Below are 15,660 nucleotides of genomic sequence, written 5' to 3' on the forward strand. Positions count from 1 at the left end.
TATCGGTAACGGCTGTTTTCTAGTGAAATCGACGTCCTGTATAATTTTTATTATTTGTTTTCGGTCGCTGTAGAAACAACATCAAGCGATTGATGAAAACGACGAACATCATCGATTCTCGGATTCAAATCGCTCGAATCCGACGGAAAAAATAACAATATATGGCAGGTGGGCATTGAGGTTTGCATCTGGACTTGGCTCAACAGTTGCAACCAAGCAATGCTGCTCCGTGTCTACGTTGATAATCAATATTTCACCAGGCACATCATCATTTGATTTGATGCAAAAATAAAATAGAATTCAATGAAACTATTTTGTTGTTCTTGTTCTAGAATTCAAATTCATAAAACTTTTTAACATTAGCTCATGTTTTGCTGATCTTCAGCATTGTTGAATCAACCACTGCCTTTAGTTTCGAAATAACTAGAAGTGAAATGTCAAAAATACCATGGCTCTGGTTATAGCGAAAACTACAATGTAAATAAAGATTCGGTCATGGTTAGCCTAACCATCTCAATCGTATTAGTTATTCATACAATATACTGTTCAATATTACTATTCTAGAGCAGGGCTTGCAAATTGAAGCAACGAATATGAACGAAAGGGTTTCACCATCTGTGCTATTCACACACATTCGTATGTCAGGTAGAATTCACAGCGCAACCCAAGCCAGGAGAGCTGCTTCGTTCGTTCATTAGTTCATGAATATGTCCGCTTGCTGAGACCTATGCTTCATGAGGTTAGCATTTGATGAATGGTTCTCATATTGTAGATGCCTATGAGGAAACTAGTTTCATAACTTTTAGTTCCGATGAATGTTAATTTAAAGAACATTGCTTTTAGTGTTTCTAGGATATATACACAGTGTAAACTGCCAAGAAACAAATTGATCGTTTTGAAAATGGGCTCAAATGCAAAACTTCTGCTATAAAATGTTTAAAGTATGTTTGAAATGTGATCAAATTTGGTCTTGGAATGCGAACATTATGTTAAAAATGATTTCTGTAAACCTACTTTTTAAAAATAAACCGTAAACATTGCCTATATGACTTTGCTTCGCGTCTTGTAGCACACCGCGAGGCAAGGTCTTCTTTCTCGTACAATACTAACGAGAGCGAACCCTTCATTCCATTACATTGTCATGGATTGCTTAGTTCATGTGTTAACTGAGACTGAGAGCACAGACAGTTTACTTGGCAAGGGGAATTGGTCTGCTCAGTAGCATATACTCTCACGCATCCAGTTTCTCTCTAATATAGGTCTCTCATTCAGCTATGTTAAGCAAAGTGTTCACAGCAGATATTTTTTGTTGCTTCGTTCGTTTGAGGATTCACAATACAAGCCCTGTTCTAGAGCCGATACCATTTATAGTAAACATGAACTTGACTATTGTTGAAATCATCTGATTTAATAGTCGGCTGAAAACCACTATACTCGCACGGTCAGGTTGGCCCTCTATATAGTAACTGTTACCATAATATTTTTCTGAGTGTACGATCCTATTAGCGGCCGTTATACGAGAATAGCGGACCTTACACGATCATTAAAAGTGTCATTACTAAAAAATAATATCATTTTAATGAACGTGTATCGTGCAGTAATGACGAGTTTTATATGCAAATTTGAAATATCATTACTTAGTCATCATTAAAAATTACAAAAATAATTCTCGTGTAAGAGCTGCTAATTATTTTTGTCATTTTTAATGATGACTAAGTAATGATATTTCAAATTTGCATATAAAACTCGTCATTACTGCACCATACGCGTTCATTAAAATGATATTTTTTTTAGTAATGACACTTTTAATGGTCGTGTAAGGTCCGCTTATGCAAATTTGAAATATCATTACTTAGTCATGATTAAAAATGACAAAAATAATGCTCATGTAAGGGCCGCTATTTACACAATTGGAATATATTGGCAGTTATTTCAGTCCAGTAATTTATTTTAACCATGTCAAGTGTCAAGTAAATACTTTTAAATAATTTCATTAAATAATCGGCGTGAATGGTCTGGTGAAATACTGTCAAAGATATCGGAAATACTTGAATGTTTTATGGACTTTAATCGTTCTTTTGATGGATAATCCATGCTTGCTACTAAACTCAGCCATACACGCAAAGTAATCCTTGGGACCTTTTTTTCTTTTTAAACGCCCAAGTCAGCTTTCCGGAGATGGAGTTCAGCTTTTATTTTGCCCCGGGCGGCAAATTTCTTCTGTACGCCCCTGATTCAAAAACCCATAACAAATCAATGAGCCAATTTGTACAAGCCAACAAAACGAGAGGTAAGCCCACTGCGCTCAATCACTGAAAATATTCCTGGTTTCGATGTGTCGGTTTTTCTTGTTATGCTTTGTGTGACGATTCGGTCAACTCAAGTGATTAAAATTTTGCGCGCCTTTTTTGAGACTACATTTCACTTTAACACTAACTTTTCGTAGGGTCTTTCTGCTATGCAAGTTGTCGTTTGCTGAAAAATATAAGCTGATAATATCATTAGGCAGCTTTTTGATGTAAAATTTAGCGTCGACTATATAAGCATTTTATTCGTATAAAATAAAGCGCCTATTTTCTAACTATCTTTTAGCAGTAACTAATGTCTTTTTTATGGTTTAAACATACAAGGAAATACTGTTATTATTTTTTATAACAGTCACTCTACGGACATTATGCCCCGCTCTCGATTCAGTACTAAGTTCGATTTAAAATATTATTTTATAGATTTTTTAACGATTATTAAAACAAAGTGAAGCATTGGGAGGATCGAAAATGTTGCTTCCCGACTGCAATTAGTTGATTACGCAAATAATTACTGACGCAAATTATATTTCTTTTTCAGATTTTTTTTTCTATTTTGACATTTCAAGTTGCGTAATGCATCATTTTGGGACATAATGTCTCTTGTTGTGGGGCATACAACTGATTTGTTTTGAGGCACGATGTGAAATACCCGTACGTACGTGTATTTTACGTCGTGGTTTTGAGGTATATTATATGGCTGCTGAGGCATATATAAGGCATACTAAAAAACTGAGAATGTAGTGTGTTTAGAATGAAAAATGTGTTTATATTAATAAATTTTTATTACTTCTACCACAATCATTGTAAATAATGTTTCTCATCCGTATTGCAATGAAATACCCATATTCTCTAGAGAAAATAATAATACATTTAGAAATATCTAAATGTTTTCTTAAGAGGCGTATTATAACACTTCTCTAATCCTTTTCGCGCAATGTTGTATGCGACCTGCTCCTCGTTCTCAGTCATCATCCATTCTATGAAACGCTAAAAATAATAATCAATTTTCTTTATTTTATTGTACAGAAACAAAAGACACAGAAATTGGTTTCGTAGTGTCTGTTGATGGTGAACATTTGAATATTTCTCGAAGGAAGATGTTCATACTCGGATACATACAATTTTTTTGGTTTTAATTATATATGTTTTAAAACCTTAAGTTCATTCGCCTTTTCCCCACTGAGAAATGTGATTATTTATCGGACCAACTCGGTAGTAACATTTGATTAGGGCATATCGCACGATAGGCCCTTGCGAATGTTACAAAATATAATGCTTATTGCTCGGCTCTACAACCTTCATTAACACAATAATCGATATAATCTCGTAGATAGAAGCCCAATCTACGAAATTGTGCGCAATATGCTTGAATTTCATGTTTAAAACTTGAGTAATGAGCATTATTTTTCGTAACTTTTAAAAGGGCATATCGCACGATATGCCCTAATCACATGTTAGTACCGAACTGTGCAATGTATTTGATCAACGAAGGACTTCCGTTGAATGTTTTTTCTTACCGAGTCGGACCAGAAAATCTTTCTGACTCTATGTGCGGGTTGGGAATCGAACCCAGGTGGGCTGCGTTAAAGGCATCGACTATACCATCACGCTGTACCCGTCTTCTAAAAAAACATAACAATCATATTTAAAATAGATCAGGAGACATGTTTCATGTTTAAATTTGAAAACATTTGAAATTTAGCTGAATACAAAACAGAAAAACGGAGTTTTATTTATTGTTATTTTACCATTTTTTGTTCAATCCCGGTAATACCAAGACCAGGCTTCCCAAATGTACCGCCGCGCGACATTATTATTGAGGCTGTCTTGCTAATTTTTTCTATGACAGCCTTGTGATAGGTTTCATCACGACAGCCCTTAGACAAATAGTTCTGTACAGCCAACGTTGCCGTCATTCCCTTCGTTCGACAGTTCATTCCATCTCAAGACATTTTGTCATGGTCCACGACAGCCGAAGAAGCATGAAGTTCTCGCTGATGCGACAGTAAACTTCGGGTATCAGTCACTGCGTTGTTTCTGTCGAGAGCAAAATATTACTCTCCCTTGACCAGGTCTGCGACAGTAGCCGGTGCGGTTCAAATTTGTTGCTCTTGGTTTGCTATGAAGATTCGAGGCAAGCATGTGGGTTTTAGTTTTGCCTTTGGTGATTGCTTTGCGCAGCGGTTGATCATTGCGCATAGCAATCACCGTTGTTAAGGCATTGATAACAATATTATTGATAATTAATAATATACGAAACTACTAATACGAAATGGATTGAAGAACGGACTTTGGTTTAAATGAATAGTCAATTTTTTTATTTTGGTCGATCTTCTATGAATCGATCGATCAGTGAAATTCTATAGAAAGAAAAGTTTGTTTTCAAGAAATTATATTCATGATTAAAGAGCTGAGACAGTTCGGCGTGCTCGTTTCAGGCAGTTTACGTTCGGTTTGTGGGCAGTAACATTCATAGTGTAGGCGCGTACTGATGTGCTTGGAGCATTATTTCCATCCTCTTTATCTCTTCCTTCAGAATATCAAGGCGCGATCGTTTCTTATACAAGTGTATAAGTCAATTGAATCAGATTTTAGATGTAAACGGTGAATGAATGTTTGTAGCAAAAGATATATTCAAATTAAAGATTCTGTATTCGATACTAGTTAGCGTGATTCTGAATAGCATTCAACTTTGCGGTCGACTTGTAAGTCTACGGGACTATTGCATGGTCAGTGTTGCAATACTACGGACACTAAGAATCTTTCCAAGTCAGAACTGAAACATACAAAATCTGACTCATTAAGTTCGTTATATGTACATTGACCAATCGAATAAAAACCTTGAGTGCAAAATTTGGAGTCGGAATTAGCAATGCAAAAATCATTTAGAAACTTATTTGCAGGTACCGTACAACAAAGCTTTGAATGCAAAAACTGAATGAAAAATTGCGGTTCTTCCAAAAAACATGTTTCCAAGCGTGGAATGCAGCATGGTTGCCCGTAACAGATTCGAATGTTTATTTCGTTTTATTTAGAAAAAAGTTTTAGTTCACCAAGTTATTTAATAATGTCTTTCTTGAGTAATATGGTCTCAAGCCTTCCCGACATATCCAGTTATCTTCTATATATGAATAGTATAGTGTTTCTATTAACCTGGAATATATTCCAAAATACATATGTGCTGATAATCTGGAATTCATTTTTTTCCTGTTATGCATTGAATTATCTTATCTCTAGAAACGGCATATTAACTATTATGTTATTTTGGTCATAGCTACCAGAAGTTCACGACTTTTACACACATTAAAACTGTCACTTTACATTGTAAAATTTAAAACTCGGTTAAAGCGCATCTTTCATCAAGTAGAAGCTTGTGTTCAGTATACATATTTTGAATTCTTTAGCTTAATGTCGTTGTTTACCACAAAACTTGATATAAAAGTAACTGAGCTGCAGTTAAAAGGACAATTTCATGTAAACTTTGAGAAGTATCTTAATCATTTCCTCTATGTGCTTTTACGCTCAATCCAATTTTGGAAATGTAGATGTTGCAATCACGAGCGCACGCAGAAGAAGATGCGATGCCTTGAAATTTCAAACAGCACATCCAGTTTCTATGCGCTTGCTACAATTCTCGTACACATTTTTGGTTCTCTGTTTCAGTCGGCCCTCACGCCCTCACATTTCGATGCACTATAGATTCATCGTATTGAATTTCATTGCCGGTTCTGGTTAGGAAATTTGGGGATAAGTACGATTACCTATAAAGTACACTTATATTTCCAAAAATGGTAAGTAACAAAAACTACCTAAACATGAATTCAAGCTCAATTTGGTTTTGAAGAATCTTATATCTGCCATTGGAATTATAAAAATTTCATAGTGTGTATACATAGATTTTGATTTTGTCATGAAAAAAGGTTTTGAAATTACTTGAAAATTCGACTAGTGAAAGTTGACATTCGACTAGGATAAGTTAAGCAATTCCTCCGTGTGTATGTATGTGTATTGTATGTGTCAAACAACGTCACTCAATTTCTCAGGCATGACTGCACCTATTTTCCCAAATCAGGCTGAAATGAAAAGGCTGCATAGGTTACTATTGAATTTAATTCGGATCCGACTTCCGCAGTTACAAGTCTAAGAATGTCGAAAATTTTCTACTCTAATTGGCTAAGTAGCTTGTGTCCGCATTAAAAAAAAACAAACGTTTGGAACTTTAAATATTGTAAATGAATAGTGAAACATTCTGAGAGCCGAGTTCATTGCATATATAAGTTTTCTTTCTGAAAAGAAATTATGTTTAAAAAATGAAAAATGATATATTGAAAAATGTAGGTGTGATTCCCCGGTGAACGACCACAATTAAGTTTGAAAGCGGGAATAAATAAATAAATATAATAATAATAATAATAATAATAATAATAATAATAATATTAATAATATTAATAATAATAATAATAATAATAATAATAATAATAATAATAATAATAATAATAATAATAATAATAATAATAATAATAATAATAATAATAATAATAATAATAATATTACTCAGCACGTTGAATAGTAGCCATGTGATCATTGAGTTTGCTATGTCCAGTCAGAGCTCTGACCAGAATACTGCAATGATGCTTGGAAAAATACAGTAGACACTTTGACATTTTCAGATTTAAATCTGGTAGACATGCTTTTGTCTGAGCGCAAGTTTGCAAGCTGCGCTAGTAGCTGGCATGTTTGGATGCAGCCCAAGAACGAATCTTGTGCTTTTTCCAACTAGTTGAAAGTGGTAAAGCTGGTTCAGGACCAACGAAATCATTCGTTTCACCAGCTCTAGCCAACTCATCAAATAATAATAATAGTAATAATAATATTGTGGCTGTCATTTCCGACCCTAAAAAATTCATTGGTTTAGTTATCCTAGAAGAAACAGAAAAATCAAAACGTCGTTATTCAGAATAAGGGTGCATAAGATATTTTCGGAGTATTATCAATGAATGCTAGTGTATCTGTTTCTTAAGGAATAAGAAGGAAGCACTAAGGATGAATACTTCAGTAATTCAGATATATGAGCCGTTACACAAAACTCTTTGTTTATCTTTTAATTTTCGTTAGTTATTAAAATTCATTGCCTTCGCCGACAGTATATATAAATCTAAAACAATTTCTTTATTTCACAATGGTAATGTAATGAAACCCTAAAGTTTCCTGCAAAGGTAATCCCAACAACGCAATCGTATGTACTAGTACCATTTCATTGAGGCAGCCGAAATAGTGCGAGCGCACTATGAACCACAGCTCGTCTCCAGAAACAGCCGGTTTATTGCTTCAAGAGACATTGATGAGACAGCCGGCTTGCGACAGCCCTTCGTAACAGTAATTCCCTAAAAATCAAAGGATGTCTTCGATTTTCTAAGGCTGTCCCCGTAACATTTTATGCGAATGAGCGAACAGAAAGAAAGAGGATACAAACAGCCCGTTCGGTTTGACTACTCGCCGGATAGAATACTCTCATCAAACTGGTGAGTAGAAACTGTCTCAGTGACAGCATTCATTTAGGCATGCGAGCGCTGTTGCCATTACAGTTCGGCATATGCTTGCACACATTAGGTTTTTTACCGTCACTGCTAACCTCAATCGGATGAACACATTTTGACAGTTCAGCAGTACTGTTTGTAAACAGAAATTTCTTTTGTTTGTTTATTGACAAATTGGATCAGACCATCTACGGTCCGTATCGCCTAAATAAAGTTTTAAAACATTTGTTCACGATTGAATACGGTTTGTTTTTGATATTTATTAAATAAAAGTGACTAGTTGCAAAGTGTAAAGATGATCGTTTTAGATGTGCTCTTCGATTTTTGTTTAAGCTTGTTTGTAAACAGTACCGCTGAACTGTCAAGGATGAATACTTGTTCATTTGTGTCGTCACGATAAAAAACCTAATATTGTAGACTGGGCTTTCGACTTTGCGCTCCGACAGTTCATGCTATCTCGTGGCGGATGTCATTGAAAAGCAGTACTGCTGGGAAGCCTGACCAAGACTGTTCGAGATTTCGGAAAATTAAGAATCATTCATGTGTCTTATTATTAAAAAGTTGTATTTGTGTGGAACGCTTACGATATACGCATATACGATATACAATCAGTACGAAAAACAAAAATCCTAACTACTGCTCAACTTTATGAACATCTAGCAAATGATCTTCCAGAGTTATTTTCGCTCGGAACGACATATTGCAGTGATCGCAAACGAAGGGACGATCCGTGTGCACGATGAAATGGGCCACCGTTGTTCGCTTTGCCGAGAACGCCCGCCGACAGAGGGTACACTCGTATACCCGTGCATTCCCGAGCTGGTAGTGTTCGACCGGATTTTGAACCGATATTCGACGGCGCTCGCTGTCCGAGTGGGTGTGCGAATGATCTCCCAGTTCGGTTTTCTGGTAGAATCCTTCTCCGCAAATCTGACAGTTGTATGGCCGTAGATGCTGGTGCACCAGTCGGTAGTGTTCCGGGATAGAGCTTTCATTCTCGAATACCTGATCGCATTCGTAGCATTTTCGGCGTTTGTTCTGGGCATTGATGTGATTTTGAATGTGTCGATGAGCGGTTCGTTTCACTTTGAATGATTTTTTGCATACTGTGCAAGGATACAGCCGCTCGTTGGCATGAGTGGCAATATGTTCCTTGATGTTCTTTTTCGACATCCACCGTTGACATTGCTCACATTGAACTTTTTCATACACGGGTGCATACGTCGGACGTGGTTCAGTACAGTGACTTTCGTAGTGCTTTCCACCGCAGTTTGTGCACGTGAGAGTCAATTCTTTCAGATGGTGCTCCCGATGCTGGTGTTCTGTTTTGGGAGACGCAAATAACCGAAAGCATATGCGACATTCTTTAATCGAGGAAGCATCTACTTCGAACGCTCTCCAAAGAGATTCATTTATGTGTTGTTTGGTCGTTTCGGTATCGTGACCTGATTTTATGTGTTCGCTTAGATGGGCCATCAGATGAAAGTTTTTTCCGCACACAAAACAACTGTACAATGCATGACTATGTACGTTTAGGCAGTGAACGTTGTATTCATTAATCTTTGGGTCGAGAATTTCTGCACAGAACTCACATCGTCTAACAAGATTAATTTTAATGCCATCAGCCTTGTCGACCTTTTTCGTGTGAGTGCGTATGTGTTCCATAAGTTCCTTTTTCGTGACGAATACTGCTTGACAGTGTTCACAGCGGAATCGTGTTTTTGGTTTAGATTTAAGCTGCATTTTGTGATTTCTATGGTGAAGATATAATTTGTAGGTGTCATCGAACAATAAGGGGCATTCAATATGCTTACACTGTAGCTCAATCGGAGGTTTTGCAATGCCTAAATGACTCTTCCGAAGATGATCGTCATATTCACCGGCAAACTGGAACTTTTCATTGCAACGAACAAACTGACATTTGTATCGAATTATGCCATCGTTATTCTTTTCGCTTCGTGTCTGCCCTACGCTAGAATCCTGTCGATCAGATTCGTCAACTTCTTCTGCAACTAACCCATCGTCTTGCAAATATTCCACATAGTATTCTGACACAGCATTCTCGTCATCGCTAGAATTCAATTCCAAGCTCATATCTTCGCAATCTAATATTTCAACAGGGTGCATTTTTTCATCCATATTGATGACTTCAAATCCAACTTCCGAGGTGTCTTCAACAGCATCTGCATTCTGTTCCGACTGCTCCTCGAAGCAAAACATAGACTTCACATTATCATCAACGATGGCATCCACAGATAAATCATTAGGTATTGTTTTCAATTCTGGTTCCTCCTTTGTGTGTCGCAACTCAAATGCCTCTTCTTTCACACCGGTCTGGTCCAATGCAGTGTCCGGTTCGGAAAAGCATTCTTCGATAATTTCGCCATAGCAAATCACAATGGACTGAACTTCCGGTCTATGGATCACTTGAAGGCATTCGATAACTGGGGCAGGCTGACACCTTTCCAGAATATCTACGAGCTTGGAGATGACACCATAGTACCTAGCTACGTTCAGTAGCAAACGGCATTCGTTGGAAACGCCCACAGGTCCTGGGCCTTCTGAGCGAAGTGATGATATTGTGCTCATTGCTGATTATCTTTAAAAAACACTAGATTTCGGAAGATCCAATAATGCACGCACAAGTAAAACCGTTGTTTTGTTTCTGATAGTTTTTTATCTCAAACCTTTGGTTCTGCATAATTCTTCACATTAATATTATTTTATACGATTATTACACATACAATTTTGCATAAATCGAAATCAACGCCACATAATACGACCACAATATACTGTTTTTGTGTTACTATCGAGCAATTTGACGTTTCTGCTACACGCACCAGGGATGCCAAATAATTTTTCCAAAAAACAGTATTCGTTCTCAGTAAATCCGAATATCGTTTTTCTGGCCCTATCCGCATTGGTTTGGCATTCAGACGGCTGGCTAACGGCTGCCAGCGGGCAAAATATGGCTGGCAGCCATTCTGGTGCCCGGCTACCTCAACGCTGCCAGATATACATCTCAAATGATACAACCGTTTCCACCAGGATTTCGTCTTATCGGTTCTGAGGGAAACATGGTTTCCAGTAGAGTGCCTATAACCAGAGTGACGACATCTCATCCGTAATTTTGGCAACAATTCAAAACATTCCATTAGCTCTACATTGAATTGACAGGTCGTTTGCTCGTTTGGAACTGGGAGCTGTCATTCCAAACGAACAGCTGTCGCCACTCTGATTATAGTCACTCTAGTTTCCAGCTGTTTGTCATACTGCTGCCCACATTATCGAAATGACGGAATGATCAATGAAATCTTACTCGACTGCATGATTTTTTAGTGCTCGATCGGTTCAGTGCTAGAATTTTCGCCTGAGTTGACTGCTCGATCAACCTGATTGACAGTGACATTTTAAATGTCATTGAATATTCGCTCATTTTATGAATGTGTTAGTGTGAAATTTATGCGACTTAAGCCATTTCACTACACTCCAGCTAGAGGAATGGATGATGCTGACTAAGGTAGGCCGTTTTGTTAATTTCCAGCGAATTTCAATAGTTTATGTTGGGATTCTAAAAAGAACTGGTTATTTACTAGTTCTGTATATCCGAAAAACATGAAGATTTAAACTTGTATATTCAGTTATATAATGTTTTCGTTGAAAAATAAACTGAAAATCAGCACGAAAACGTGCAAAATCAGGAAAGAAGAAGAAGTAGACGAATTGACAATTCAGTCCGCATCTTCCCACTCAATTCCGAATGATTTCCGAATCAACCGGTTGTAGGCGAACCGGTTCATTCGGAATCGGTTGTTGCACTGGAGTTGGAATTGATTCGGAATCCATTATGATTTCCACATGAAATTCCGAATGAAAATTTCTCGCCGATTCGGAATTGATTCGGAATCCATTCGGAATTCATTCGGATCTGATAATGTGGGTGGCAGCCAGAGTGAAGATAATCGCAAGAAAACCGTTTCATTCTTCTTCTCCTTCTTCTCTGTTTATTTAGATTTTGTATTCAATTTCGGATCTTTACTCATCGTAAACTTATATATTTTCTTTACATTATTTTTATTCTTTAAATTTAATTTTAGTATTAAATCAATTCACTCAGGTAGAATGAGTTGGGCGAAATCGCTTTGAAATAGATTTGGTATTCCTCCAACAGTAACCGCTCATTGGATTCACGTCATCCCGGCGTTAACCATTCCCAACTAGATTGGTAGACATTACCGAATACAATCTGCCAAATATTAGAAGAGTAGAAATTCGTTTTCTTGTGGGAAAACCTATCCTACTTACATCTTTACAATTTCCGGGGTGGCCGCACTTGCCTCCGTTACCGGACGGTTAAGCATGTGCAAACAAGTACACTCAAGCAAATTGAGTAGTGAAAATCATAAGGCAAATCTTATGATGCATCAAAAATCACCAAAATCGAAATTTCATAAGATAAATATGAAAAATATACCTCTGCAATATACATCTTATCTATCACTATTATAGTTTTCATACGAACAACTTATGAACTTCACAATATATGAGAGAAGTTATGTTTATCATAGAATTTTTGCACAATGTTCCTAAAAATTTCGTATAAATTTCATAAGGCGTTTTATTGGAATTCCTGTTTTCGGAATTTCATAAGGCGATCTTATGATTCGCTTACGATATTCTTGTGGCTAAAAATCATACGAAATCATTATGAAATTCCATATATTTTTTGCCTGAGTGTATGTTGCGTTGAACCGTCGAATCCAAATCTAACGACGAAAGCAAATCACCTGAGTCATTCAGCAGCTTCCGCTTTTATTCTGGCGATAGTGTCCTGATAATTTCAGCATTGACTACTGTCGCTTTCTTTTCCCTACTACAGTAACTTTTCTCTAATACAATAACAAATAATACAGAAAATAACATATCACCTTGTTAGCGTTCGATTTGACCGGTATAGATGCTCGTACTTCTTTTTTGACGGGGGATTTTTTGCTGGTGATCAAAGTTTTGGGAATCACATCACCTGTTTACAGCGCGGCCAGTCTCGAAGTATAGTCGAAGGGTTTCGAATTCCAGATACGCGTATTTTTTAAACTTGAACCTGTACTGTACATAGCATCAGGGTAACACAAGACGCTAGTAGTGCTTTATTGACTGGAATCAAGTTAGTTAGGTTATTCCGATCGATTGTGAAATTTCCATTCTGTATTTCATGCGAGTAATGTATTTCTATAGAAGTCGAACGAATTACAGATTGAGAATTTCATATTCGATCGCAATACTACGAATGGAAATAGAAATTCCACGTCCAATCGAATGTATAATTTAAATTAACTCACCCATTTTTCACCAATCGCAATCTGAAATTTTCAGCGAAGATGAAAAAAATAAAAACTCTCAGCTAACTAAGATACAGGCGACTTTGTTTTGCAAATTAGATTTAACAGCCGTCACTGAATCGGTCCTGGCAACTTTCTGGTGCTCAGGTAGCCAAAACGCTATGCGGGTAATACCATGTTCACATTAGCGCTTATATCACTTGATACACCGAGATGATATGCATATCACGTGGAAGTGTTCACATTTGATCGAAATGATATCGTTTGATAATCAAGCTGTCATATTGAACGTTTCCATTAGGAGTAAGATCAATAATAATGCTTTTCTCTCCTACAATGCAATCAATAATTGAAGTCTTGCATTTAATGGTCTCCGAACGCCAGTGTTCGTTGAAAAATTTGAAATTATAATGATTGTTTATTGTCACTATGAAAGTGACGTTTATAAATGAATGCGTTCAATGCCATTATCCCTGTTGCTAGTTGCGATTTTTGACAAGTCGACATGATATCGTACATGATATCCCGGATATCATGCCAAAATGGTGATGCGCTTTTACATCAAATTGTATGGGATATCAAGTGATATCGCACATGATATCATCGGATATCGAGTATATCGGTATATCACTTGATATCAGCGCTAATGTGAACATACTATAAGAGGCGAATCAGCTAAAGGTTTTTTTTTAACAATTTTTATTCAGGCCAATTTGCGTATAGCTTTACGTGGCCGATTTACCCATGTTTTTGTTACATAAAATTATTTTTTTATTGTTGGATCTCGTTGTCACCCTTCTTCTAGGGGGAGAGGAGCTTCCATTTCCTTCTAGCAAAGATTGGAGGTCATTTTGTCCGTTGCTCGTATCATCCATTGCTATATCGTTGAAGTTGTGAGCGGTTTCCGTTTCCTTGTTTTCGTTGTTGATCGCCGTCTTGGGTTCATTTGCAGTTGCCGTAGATGCGCTTTGTACATTGATTGCAGTTGATAGTTGGTTAGATGGTGAAGGTGTTTTTGAAACAGGAGCACTGCATTCACTAGTTTCCGTTGTTGAGCGGTTGTCCTTGTTTTTGTTTGTTTTGTTTGTTTTCGCAGTTTCAGTGCAAGGTTTGCCGTAGTGTGCAGGTTGTTCACAAAACTGACATGTAACCAATTGATTTTCATACGTAATCAACGTTTTACACGGATGTATCCCGTCCTGACCACAAATGATGTAAGATGGAATTGCTTTACGTAGTTGCATACGTACCACTCGCACGCCATTCCGGATACCCGGGAAAAAATTCCGCCATACTTCCTTTTCGATGGAAAGAACTTCACCGTACTGCGACATACATTCCCGAACATACCCCTCGCTGGTCTGCGGGGGAAGGTCATGCACGCGTACTTCTATGGCATTGTCCACCAAGTACACAGGGATTTTATATTTAACATTGTCATGATCAATACTGTGCACCCCGTTATTAACCGAAGCAAATGCAATTGCATCTTTTTCACGTTTAAACATAATGTACACACAGTTCGACGCCTTGTTGAATTGAATCTCACTTACATCATTAACGTTTAGATGCATTCGTTCCTTAAGCAAGATTTCAATTTCGGTTGCTGCTGGTCTAACTTTGCAGCGCTTGAAATCAATACAAATTGAATTTGGCCTTGTAGACCAAGTTTCAGGCTTTGTTAAATCGTATTTGCCCATTTCGTACACTCTATTGTTCACTGCACTGTATTGTCTTTGTTTCTGTCGTCGCGACCGTAAGAAATTTTGGACTGCGTCGAATGCGATGCGAGCACGAACTGTCAGCTAAAGGTTAAAACCTATATTATGTAAACAAAACAAAATCTCCGATGCCCCTTTTTCATGCTATCGGAGAGACATCGACTCAATAATTCTTTGTTTGGTATCTTGTGAGCGCAAAACTTTTTTCAGGTTGAGCGGTTGATGCAAATTGTGCAGAATTTCCGATGACGGCCCGATTGCGCTACGATCGGGCCGATATCGTGCTTAATCCCACTTGTACGCGCCGGGCAGATTTCCCCCCAGACGGCTGGATATATCTGCCAGCCATTTCTGGCAGAATTCCGCCAAAAGACTGGCAAAAATGCAACAACCGTTTCCGGCAGAGAATTTCACCTAGCGGTTATAAACGGTTCTTTTCTGTCGGATTCTTGCCATACAAGATTGGCAGAACCGTTTTGACCGGCGTTTTGGTTTTATTTTTTCAATAAAAGATACATATGAAAGGTTATAAGTTATTGCCCTTCATATATACTAATCATGGAAAATGTTATTGCCAATAACATTACTTTCTCACTACCTAACATACCCATATTTCAATCTCATTTACCTCGTCTCAAGATTCGTTTTTTGTACGTACATGCGGGATTGACGAACATCAAATGAAGTCGAATAAAAAAAAAGAAAAAAGAGAGATGAGGGAAATAAACAAGACACGTACGACGAGATAATGACGCAA

General features: G+C 37.3%; 1 protein-coding gene across 1 annotated transcript; it reads right to left on the bottom strand.

Moving 5' to 3' along the window:
• Positions 1-8,388: 8,388 nt before the first annotated feature.
• LOC131429953 (zinc finger protein 84-like) lies at positions 8,389-10,640 on the bottom strand. The gene has a single exon (XM_058594497.1). The coding sequence runs from the start codon at positions 10,430-10,432 to the stop codon at positions 8,477-8,479; it is 1,956 nt and encodes a 651-aa protein (XP_058450480.1). The 5' UTR covers positions 10,433-10,640; the 3' UTR covers positions 8,389-8,476.
• Positions 10,641-15,660: the final 5,020 nt, after the last annotated feature.

Source organism: Malaya genurostris, chromosome 2 (genome assembly GCF_030247185.1).
Source record: "Malaya genurostris strain Urasoe2022 chromosome 2, Malgen_1.1, whole genome shotgun sequence".
NCBI lineage: Eukaryota > Metazoa > Arthropoda > Insecta > Diptera > Culicidae > Malaya > Malaya genurostris.

What these genes read in the sequence shown, in the direction of transcription:
- LOC131429953 (XM_058594497.1), bottom strand. Translation starts at nt 10,432, where the DNA reads ATGAGCACAATATCATCACTTCGCTCAGAAGGCCCAGGACCTGTGGGC.